The sequence below is a fragment of the Mustela nivalis genome (genome assembly GCF_964662115.1).
Source record: "Mustela nivalis genome assembly, chromosome: X".
NCBI classification, from domain to species: Eukaryota; Metazoa; Chordata; class Mammalia; order Carnivora; family Mustelidae; genus Mustela; species Mustela nivalis.
Window position 1 is genome coordinate 117,950,964 of NC_139040.1, and position 11,679 is coordinate 117,962,642.

General features: G+C 39.8%; 1 protein-coding gene across 7 annotated transcripts in view; it reads left to right on the forward strand.

Annotated features, from left to right (window-relative positions):
• RPS6KA3 (ribosomal protein S6 kinase A3) overlaps positions 1 to 11,679 on the forward strand; it is a 113,806-nt gene that overhangs the window by 96,008 nt on the left and 6,119 nt on the right. For all 7 annotated transcript variants that reach the window (XM_082718340.1, XM_082718336.1, XM_082718342.1 and 4 more), the window contains 3 exons: positions 3,672 to 3,748; positions 4,287 to 4,404; positions 11,473 to 11,613. In XM_082718340.1, the coding sequence (XP_082574466.1) occupies positions 3,672 to 3,748; positions 4,287 to 4,404; positions 11,473 to 11,613 (336 nt within the window). The remainder of the gene's footprint in view (positions 1 to 3,671; positions 3,749 to 4,286; positions 4,405 to 11,472; positions 11,614 to 11,679) is intronic.

Genomic DNA, 11,679 nt, shown 5'->3' on the forward strand with positions numbered 1-11,679 from the left:
GGAGAAGCAGGCTTCCTACCAAGCAGGGAGCCTGATGCGGGGCTCAATCCCAGGACTCTGAGGTCATGACCTGAGCCAAAGGCAGACGGCTTGATGACTGAGCCACCCAGGCACCCCTGCTGTGTTTAATATAGAGTGGTTAATAGTTGTTTCATTGAAGACCTACTGAACAAATAATTAAAATGTCAGCTCTTTTTCTTCTGATGGTAATAAATCCTGTCTTCGGTCCCCTACTACTTAGTCCACTACAGTCCTTTTTTTGCTCTGCCTTCTGTCTTTCTGCATAATCACACATCTGTAGCGGTCTGCTATCATTGACACTTTGGGGCCTGTGAGCACATGGAATTAAATGGAAACTAGTTTATTCTCATCCTTTCCTAATATTCTTCTAATTTCCTGATTTTGTTACCATCTTCCTGTATTTCTGAGGCTAAAACATCATGATCTCTTCTTGTCTTTAGCTACATAACTAGGTACCATCTCTGTTATCCCCTAAAACCAGTTTGAGGTTCTTCCTTTCACAGAACTGCCATCCTAGCCTCGCTTCTTTCACCACAGCCCAAGTGACTGCCACAGCCTAGCTGCACCCTGTTCCCTCTCTCCTTCTGTGATCATTCTACGGAAGAGCTATAGAGTTACTGAAGTCTTCAAGCACTGCTTTGATCATGTTGCTTCTTTTCCTAAGAAATTTTGGTTCCCCATTGTAGCAAATCTAAAGTCCACTGCTTTACCCTCAAGATTTCATGCATGTTTATTATCACCGTGTTAAAAAAAAGATGTAATTGTGGGGCCACCTGGGTGGCTCAGTCGTTAAGTGTCTGCCTTCTGCTTGGGTCGTCATCCCACGGTCCTTGGATGAGTCCCGCATTGGGCTCCCTGCTCAGCAGGAAGCCTGCTTCTCCCTCTCCCACTTCCCCCTGCTTGTGTTCCCTCTTGCTCTCGCTCTCTCTCTCTCTCTCTCTGTCAAATAAATAAATAAAATCTTTTTTTTAAATGTGACTGAACTATGTAATAAAAAATAAGAGTTGGGCGCCTGGGTGGCTCAGTGGGTTAGGCCGCTGCCTTCGGCTCGGGTCATGATCCCAGGGTCCTGGGATCGAGTCCCACATCGGGCTCTCTGCTCGGCAGGGAGCCTGCTTCCTCCTCTCTCTCTCTCTCTCTCTCTGCCTGCCTCTCTGCCTACTTGTGATCTCTCTCTGTCAAATAAATAAATAAAATCTTAAAAAAAAAAAATAAGAGTTAACCCTAATATAGGGCTTATGTGCCAGTCATTGAATTAGCTGATTTCATCCTCACAAATAGCATTTACATATAATAATTTTTTCTCTTATGTGAAATGAGACCTTTTACTTGAATTTTGCAAGAAACCAGGTGCACAATGAGAGGTTATGTCATCTGAGGTCAGATTGAGATTTGAGCCCAGGCAACATGGCTACAAAGTCTATGATTTTATCATTAGATACTTCACCAAACAATGGTAACAGTTGGTAAGGTTAGGATGTCATTGGATTGTAGAGCTCCATTTCCCCTCTATTTTCCAAACTTTTTGTAATCTTGTTACTTCTGAGATGTAAAGTAATACTTTTTAAAAGACTACTTGCACCTGTTCTCCTGGTGGGACTAGAACTAATGAGGGACAGACTTTTTGCTTCTTTGTCCACATATCCACAGCTTCTGACACATATGGATGTCCAAGCATGGTCAGTTCATCTAGCCATCTCATTATTATTCCTCAAGAGGGCTTCTTGCTTCAGACAAGCAATCTGCTTCTTGAAATCTCCATGTAGCTGTTTTGCCTTGGCATGTTGGAATGTTTTTTGCTTCAAAACCTAATGTTTTTTGTTTCAAATTTTTTTGCTTCAAGACCTTTTTTGCTTCAGAGCCTCTAAATTCATGTTCTTCGGGAAATCTTCTATGATTAAACTCTCCCTAGACTTGACCTTTTAATCACCACTTAGTCATTCAAATTAAAACTTGGAAGTCCTCCTGAAATGCTCCTTCTCCATCATTTCTCTACATCCTGTCAGTCACCAAACCCTTTCCATTCTGATTCCTAAATAGTTTAGACCCCTTTTCCCTTACCCATACATCGCATCTCTAAGTCCTTCCTGTTTTATCATGACGTCTTTTCCTTTCCATGTCCTGCCTTAGTGTGGTTCCTCATAGCCTTTCACTTAGTTTGCTACAAATTGCATCCTATCAGACGACCTTGTTTCCAGTCTGTCTGCTTGCCAGCATTTCCTCTATACCTGGAGTTACTCTTTTGGTGTACATGTCTACCTATTTCATTGCCCTGTTTAATGTATCAGTGACCACAGATTGCCTATGGGAAAAACCTTTTAAATCCTTAAGATATCTGTAAAAGCCCTTCTTCGTTCTCTCTGGTATCCCCTACCTGGACATCTGGCCACACTGAATCCTTGCCTGTCTTTAAGCATGTTCTGCTCTCTTGCCTCTGCCCTTTGAGTGTCCCCTGCTCTCCCCCACCTCCTCTGTTTGCTTCCTGAATTCTTACTTATAGGCCCAGTACCAGCAGGCTGTCCCATAGTCTTCCTTCTCTCCCCATATCAAAAATGAATTGTGGCACCTGGGCAGCTCAGTCGGTTAAGCATCTGACTGTTGACTTCAGTTCAAGTCATTTTCTCAAGGTCATAGGATCAAGTCCCATGTCAGTCTCCATGTTCAGCGGGTAGTCTGCTTGAGATTCTCTTGCCCTTCTCCCGCCCTGTTCTTGCTCTTGCTCTCCCTCTCATTCTAAAATAAATAAATAAATCTTTAAAAACAAAATGAATGAATGGTTTCCTCATCTTTATGCCTATAATACTTTAGGCATAATTTTGTTATAATACTTACCATGTTGAATTATTAACTATATGTATGTTTATTTCCCCTGCCATATTCTAATTTTCTTGAGGAAACAAGAGTGTTTTATATTTATCACTCTTCATGCCGGATAATAATTGGTGATTACTAAATGCTCGAGTGAATCATATTTTTATATGTAAAAGTATAATTTTGCATTATATTATTTGTACTTTTATATATATTCCTAAAAGTAATGTTTTATGTAACCACTCCTGCAGCCTCATACAAAAATGAATATAAATTCATTTAAAGAAGAAACTTAGGGGCGCCTGGGTGGCTCAGTGGGTTATGCCGCTGCCTTCGGCTTGGGTCATGATCTCAGGGTCCTGGGATCGAGTCCCACTTCGGGCTCTCTGCTCAGCGGGGAGCCTGCTTCCTCCTCTCTCTCTCTCTCTCTCTCTCTCTCTCTCTGCCTGCCTCTCTGCCTACTTGTGATCTCTCTGTCAAATAAATAAATAAAATTTTAAAAAATAATAATAAAAAAAATTAAGAAGAAACTTAGAGGGAAGCAGTTTGGAGAAAAAGAAACTTAATTTCATTTTATTTTATAGTCTTCTATATGCCATAGCATCACTCAACAAATGCTAATTCAAATACCAAAATCAAATATATATGTATGTAAATATATATTCATATACATATGAATGAATTATTAGTTGTAGAATAGTATTAATATATTGCCTTGCTTGTTAATCATGTTCTGCTTAGGTTTTTCTTAAATACATTGATTTAGAAAATAGTACAGTTCATAGCCTATTCAGTTCTCTAAACAGTAATGTGTTAATACTACCTTTTGCTTTTTTTAGGTTTTAAAACGACAAGGCTATGATGCTGCTTGTGATATATGGAGTCTTGGTGTCCTCCTCTATACAATGCTTACTGGGTGAGTGGACCATATATTGTAATCAGCATTTATTCATCAATATTCTGTTCTATATTTTTAATCTCTCTGTTGTACTATCTTTCTTTTCATGTTTTCTCATATTATCTAATAATCCTGTGTGTGTATATCTCTCTATGTATATGTACCACATTTATAACTGTATCATTACTGGCTTTCTTTAATGTACCATTTGATAATGTCTTAAGGTCTTAACTTGATTTTTTTCCATATCTCTTCTGTACTCTTATAGTGTATGTATAAACATACACTATTTTTAAACAGTCTATTCTAATGTGTCATATCTTAAAATATTTATATTATCATACATTAAGTCTAATTGATATTTCATAGCTTATACCTTGACCTGGTGCTTTATGGTGCTTCATGATGTTGATATTTTTCACTTTAGGAAATTTTAATGAAATATTACATTAATTAAATTAACTGGAGTACTCTTGAACACTGCAAATAAATGTGAAGATTACCAACCAAAAAAAGAAATTTTATTCATTAACATTTTAATTTCATTATAAACTAGTTACACTCCATTTGCAAATGGCCCTGATGATACACCAGAGGAAATATTAGCACGGATAGGCAGCGGAAAATTCTCACTCAGTGGTGGTTACTGGAATTCTGTTTCGGACACAGCAAAGGTAAGTATGGCTTCCTATTATAAGCTTCTTAGAAAATAATTTCTTATAATCCCTGGTAAGAAAAAATAATCAGTTACATACTTTTGTTTATAAAGTATTATTTTAAAGTGATGTTACCAGATAACTTGAACTCAAAAATGGACCTATTGTTTTGTTTCCCAGAAGGTATTGGTTTGGTTTTATTATCTATACATCTAAAACTACTTACTGACAAGCATGATGAATAATAATGGTGGTAGGGGCGCCTGTGTAGCTCAGTGGTTTGGGCTGCTGCCTTCAGCTCGGGTCATGATCTCAGGGTGCTGGGATCGAGCCCCGCATCGGGCTCTCTGCTCCACAGGAAGCCTGATTCCCTCTCTCTCTCTCTCTGTCTCTCTGCCTGCCTCTCTGCCTACTTGTGAGCTCTGTCAAATAAATAAAGAAAATCTTTAAAAAAAAAAAATAATAATAATAATAATGGTGGTATAAGAAACTCTTTTTTTTTGTTGTTATGTTAGTTACCGTACAGTACATCATTAGTTGTTTTTTTTTAAAGATTTTATTTATTTATTTGACAGATCAGAAGTAGGCAGAGAGGCAGGCAGAGAGAGAGAGGAGGAAGCAGGCTCCCTGCTGAGCAGAGAGCCCGATGTGGGGCTCTATCCCAGGACCCTGGGATCATGACCTGAGCTGAAGGCAGAGGCTTTAACCCACTGAGCCACCCAGGCGCCCCAAGTACATCATTAGTTTTTGATGTAGTTTTCCATGATTCGTTGTTTGCATATAACATCCAGTCCTCCATTAATACATGCCCTCCTTAGTACCTGTCACCAGGCTGACCCATTTCCGATCTCCCTCCCCTCTGAAACCCTCAGTTTCTTTCCTGGAGTCCATAGTCTCTCATGCTTCATCTCCCCATCTGATTTCCCCCCTTCATTTTTCTCTTTCTTCTCCTAATGTCCTCCATGCTATTCCTTATTTTCCACAAATAAGTGAAACCATATGATGATTGACTTTCTCTGCCTGGCTTATTTCTCTTAGCGTAATCTCCACCAGTTCCATCCATGTTGATGGAAAAGTTAAGTATTCATCCTTTCTGATGGCTGAGTAATACTCCACTGTATATGTGGACCACATCTTCTTTATCCATTCATCTGTTGAAGGGCATCTCGGCTCTTTCCACAATATAAGAGACTCTTAATGATAGAGAACAAACTCAGGGTTGATGGAGGGATGGGTGGGGGATGGGCTCGATGGGAGGTGGGTATTAAGGAGTACACTTGTTGGAGTGAGCACTGGGTATTATATGTAAGTGATGAATCGCTGAATTCTGTTCCTGAAACCAATATTACTCTGTATGTTATGAACTAGACTTTAAATAAAAATTTGGAATAAAAAAATATAAACCTTTTAACCAAAATAATAGTAATAAGAAGAATGATGGGATGCCCAGGTGGATCAGTTGGTTGAGCGGCTGCCTTTGGCTCAGGTCATGATCCCAGTATCCTGGGATTGAGTCCTGCATCGGGCTTCTTGCTTCATGGGGAGCCTCTGCTTCTGCCTGCCACTCTGCCTGACTGTGCTCTCTCTCTCTCACTCTAACAAATAAATAAAATTTTAAAAAAGAAGAAGAAGAATGATGATAATGGTGGTAATCTTCATGATTTTTGTGGCTTTTTTGTGCCTCACACTGCACCTCACCTAAATCATCCCATTTAATCCTCTTCCAAACCCTGTAAAATATGTGGTAGTATCCCCATTTCACAGAAGAAAAGCAAGGCTAGAATTTTTGTGTGAATTTGTCCATAGTTACATACCAGGAGCATGTGGATGCTTTGAACTAAGCAGTTGGTCCCAAAGCCCTTATTCCCTAGAATAACTGCACCATGTTCTATTTTTGGTTCATATTATATAGAAAAGGGTCTCATCTTTTTCACAATAAACAGTAGTATGGTTTTATAGTGTCTTCTTGAAATCCATTTGAAAAGCCTTTCTCACTGGAAGATCTGCCATACTCTGGCAGACTTGCTTTCCAACTCTGCTCTAGTTTTACTTTATTCATAGAAAATGCTCTTTTAAAATCAAGAGGGAAAATTTTAAAAATTAGAAAGAAAAAGAAGAGCAGTTTTCCTCTCCCGAATAAGAAAAACATAGAGGAGATAAAGAAGATACATACTGGTAAACGTGCTTGCTGATTTCTCTTAGAGGTGGAAGCCTGAGTTGAGATGATCACATAAGTAAATAGGGTACGTCAAAAACATAGGTTGATTCTTTTGGCATAGAGATGAAGCCTCAGTTAACTAATTTAATGTCTGCATAGATGATACTTGGCTTTATAACTGATTTAAAATGAAGTGTTAGCCTTTCCCTTTTTTTAACAATTATTTCTTAAACCAGATGATTCATTTTTTTTTCTGGGATTTCTTTTTAGTCCATGTGTTCAACATTTACAGCATGCTTAAAATGTGAAGGTCCAGGGATCAAAAGATGTGACTGAGATAGAATTCCTGATATCAGGAAGCTCATGGTCTAGTTGGGAGATGGCCAGAAGTATACAGCACAGTGTCACATGTGCTGTTACAGTGGTACATTTTTTTGTGTTAAAGAAGTTTACAGATGGTGCTCAGTCAGAAAGATTTCCAAGAAAGCTTTCCAGAAGCAGTGAGGGGATTTTCCTGGCAGCTTTAGGGAGCAGAAGGATGTATTCCATCCCAGGCTGCAGGAGCAGCACATGCTATTTGTGGTCAGGCCAGCCTGCAAATGGCAGAATGCTTCCAGGTTGCTGTGCACAGTTTGTTGTGCCTAGCACGGGGTACACGTGAGAAGGTAGCTGATGAACCCAGATTATAAAAGGCTTTGCAGATCATGCTCAGGGTTTCAGGTTTATTCTAGGTATTAGAGAATTGCTGAAAAGTATTAAGCGTTGTAATGATCAGAGTTTCCTTTTTCAAGTTTGTTCTATAGAGAGTAATTCTGATCTCTGGAGTCTGCCAGAAATTGTCATGATCAGTTGTGAGACATATTAAGTAATGTCACTGTATAAAGTATCAAAGCTTACCCATTGCCTCCTTTTTAAATAAATTATAGAGATAACCTTGACTTGCTTTAATTTCGATAATTTGGCTCTCATTGACTTGATTCCAGTATGTTTTTTTGAATGAAAGAGAAAGGTGAGGATGAGATAAAAAATAGAGCACAAAAAATTGGATCTAACTCACAGCCTTTCTTATAAATATCACGTTATTACTGATAACTTCTGCAAATTTGTCCAGTTAAGACCTGAGATAAGCTTTATATGGTACAGTGAATACGCACAAAGTCGGAAGTGAGGGTTCTATCACTCTGATGTGTTCCCTCAAGAGCAAGTTGCACATGTGAATGTCATTAGTCATATGGGCCGTATGTTTCATATGTGGCTTTGAGAAGAACAGGACCATCACTACAATTCACTGGGCACTTACGTGCCAAGGTCTATGCTAATACTTAATACCTATATTTTTTCATTCAGTCCTCACTGACCTAATATTAAGGGTTTTACTTATAAGGTTTTACTGTATTTCAGGTCACAAATGATGAAGACCTAGACTAGAGCAGTAGTAGCAAGATTTGAGCTAAATTAAAGAGAAATTTAGGGGGCAAAATAGACTCAGTGGTTAAATGGGGATAAGAAGCAGGGGAGGGGCACTTGAATGGCACAGTTGATTAAGCGTCTGACTCTTGGTTTTGGCTCGGGTTATGAACTCAGGGTTGTCAGATCAAGCCCCACACTGGGCTCCATGCTGAGCATGGAGTCTGCTTGAGATTTTGTGTGTGTGTGTGTGTGTGTGTGTGTGTGAAAATAAATAAATAAATCTTTAAAGATAAAAAGAAGCAAGGGGGAAGCAGATAGTAAGCATGTAGTCCACATATCCACCGTAGGGAAATGAGTTATAGTGGTGTTCTTTCACCAAGATGTGGGATACAAAAGAAGTAGTTTTGAGAGGCATGATAATTACAGATTTGGACTTTACGAATTTGAAATGCGACTGTGGTGTATAAGTAAGAGATGTATGTCCATTAGGCAACTGGCTATATTGATGCAGATCTTAGGAGAGAAGTTTTGGGTGGACAGTGGAGTTCGGAGTCACCATCTGTAGAAGCCAAAGACATGAATACGAATGAGTTTATCTGAACAGAGTGATGAGACTTACGGAAGGAAGAGAGTTTTGTTGTGCCCCTGGGCAGTTTTGCAACTTTTTATGTACTTGAAGCATATTTTCTCACTTTAAGAATTTGGAAGGGGAGCTCTTAGTTGTTTCACTCTGTTCAGTAGCTTATTCCTGTTCTTTGCTGTTAATGAAAACTAAAAATAAGAAATTAAATAATAGCAAAGGAGTACTTGGAATAACATCTCTTCAGTTCCCAGTACCAGTCAACCACCAGGTTCTGTTGCTTCTTTCTCTTAAGTAGCTCAGACCATCCATATTTCTCCGTCTCTTATACTAGCCTGAAGCCATCATCTCCTGCCAGTCTCAAATTGGAGTCTTCAGGCTTGCACCCTCCAATCCATTTTCCTCCACACTTAGTGAGGGTAAGCTCTCTAAAGTACAAACCTGACTGTGTCATTCCCTTGCTTTAAATAATTTCTTACCTCCATACAAAGACCAGATTTGCTAATGTAGTTTACAGGGGCCTTCATGGTCTAGTCCCTTCTCACCTTCCCATTTATCTGCTGCCATGTTCTACTTGTTTTTATTACAGCCTCACTGCACTCCTTTCAGTTCCTTAATTGTGACACGTTCTCATCCCTGACGGATTTCCTCTAATCACACTCCGCTCTAGCTCCCTGAATTGCTCTGTTTCCTTCCCCCTTCTCTATAATCTATCTACAATTCATCCTTCAGGTCTCACATTCCTCTAAAGAAGTCACTTCTAAGCCACCCCATCCTGTTCAGGTCAGGTGTCTCTTTGTGCTCCTCTAGCTATATGTCTTTATTCATCCCATCAAAGACTTTTAACTGTTTGCTTTGTAATTGATTCTTTGTTTCTCCCTCACTGGGCTGAAAGCTTCATGAGGTCAGAGTTCATTTCTATCTTGTTCACTGCTGAATACCCAATGTCTAGCAGAATACTTGGCCTTTAATAGATACTCAAATAGATATATTTTTTTTTAATTTTTTTTTTAAGATTTTATTTATTTATTTGACAGAGAGAATCACAAGTAGGCAGAGAGGCAGGCAGAGAGAGAGAGGAGGAAGCAGGCTCCCTGCTGAGCAGAGAGCCCGATGCGGGACTCGATCCCAGGACCCTGAGATCATGACCTGAGCCGAAGGCAGCGGCTTAACCCACTGAGCCACCCAGGCGCCCCTCAAATAGATATATTTTTAATGAAAAATTAAACAAGTGGTAGATGGCTCTTTTAAGTCACAACTGTTCTTATTCTGGAGAGTATAAAACTATCTAGCAGTTAGATGGATCTGTATTCCATGCATAGGAAAGCATTTGGATAGATAGAAGGCATTTTCTCTGGAAGAATGGTATTTTGGGAGTTCTTGTTCTTTTGCTTCTCTGTATTTCTTTATTTTTTTTTAGTAATGCCTGTGCAATGCCCATGAAGTGGGGAAAATAAAAATAACTCTAATCTGGGGCACCTGGCTGACTCAGTTGGTGGAGCATGTGACTCTTGATCTTGGGGTTGTAAGTTCAAACCCCACGTTGGGTGTGGAGCCTACTTAAAAAAAATAACTCTAATCTTTTGGAGGGGGCATTTGGAGCTCTCCAATTAAATTCCTATTATTGGACAGTTATGTTCTGCTTTTCATTATTACCAGCAGCACAAAAAAGTCTTAAGCTGAAAATTATTTAGAAATAAAACTACAGGGGCACCTGGGTAGCTCAGTGGTTAAGCCTCTGCCTTCAGCTCAGATCATGATCTCAGAGTCCTGGGATCGAGCCCCGCATTGGGCTCTCTGCTCAGCGGGGAGCCTGCTTCCCCCCCACCACCACCGCCTGCCTCTCTGACTACTTGTGATCTCTGTAAAATAAATAAATAAAATCTTTAAAAAAAATAAAAGAAATTGGGGCACCTGGGTGGCTCAGTGAGTTAAGCCGCTGCCTTCGGCTTGGGTCATGATCTCAGGGTCCTGGGATCGAGTCCCGCATCGGGCTCTCTGCTCGGCAGGGAGCCTGCTTCCTCCTCTCTCTCTGCCTGCTTGTGATCTCTCTCTGTCAAATAAATAAATAAAAAATCTTAAAAAATAAAAATAAAAAAAATAAAAGAAATAAAACTACAAAAGTATAGAAAAGTCAGAATATCTCAGTGAATAAAAGAGCCAAAGTACTTAAAGATACATAAATGTGGTAAATTTACTCTTTGGTAATGTACCAAAGTTACTGTTACTCAGGGAAGAGAAAACAGAGACTTGGGTTTTTTGCCTTTTTTTTTTTTTTTAAAGCAATTGCCATGTTGGGGGCACTGAGGTGGCTCAGGCAGTTAAGCATCCAATTCTTGATTTTGCCTCAGGTCATGATCTCAGAGTCATGGGATTGAGCCCCATGTTGGGGAGTCTGCTTGAGATTCTCTCCCTCTCCCACTGCCCCTTGCCCTGCTCATGCTCACTTCTGTTCTCTCTCTGTCGCTTTCTTTTTTTATAAAGATAGAGTTATTTATTTGTTTGTTTGTTTATTTATTTATTCATCTGACAGAGAGAGAGAGATCACAAGTAGGTAGAGAGGCAGGCGCAGAGAGAGAGAGAGAGAGAGAAAGAGATGAAAGCAGGCCCCCTGCTGAGCAAAGAGCCTGATGTGGGACTCAATCCCAGGACCCCGAGCTGACTCTGACTCATGAGCTGAGTCGAAGGCAGAGGCTTAACCCACTGAGCCACCCAGGCACCCTCTCTGTCACTTTCTTTAAAGTAAATCTTAAAAAAAAAGAAAAGAAAAGAAAAAAGAAATGTTATATTGACCAAATTGCTTTGAACCCCAAGGTTTGATGCCAGGAAAAAAATAGTGTCATAGAAGCTAAAGAAGAATGCTGACCAGTATCAAGTGCTATAGAAAAACAAACAAAAGTTTAAATTTGTTGTATTACTCCTCTTCTTCCCATTACAGGACCTGGTGTCAAAGATGCTTCATGTGGATCCTCATCAGAGACTGACTGCTGCCCTTGTGCTCAGACATCCTTGGATTGTCCACTGGGACCAACTGCCACAGTACCAACTGAACAGACAGGATGCACCCCATCTAGTCAAGGTGAGCTGCCCCATTCAGGCACTGCTTTCTGCATGACTTCCAGGAAACTGTGAGCCAACCCTGTCC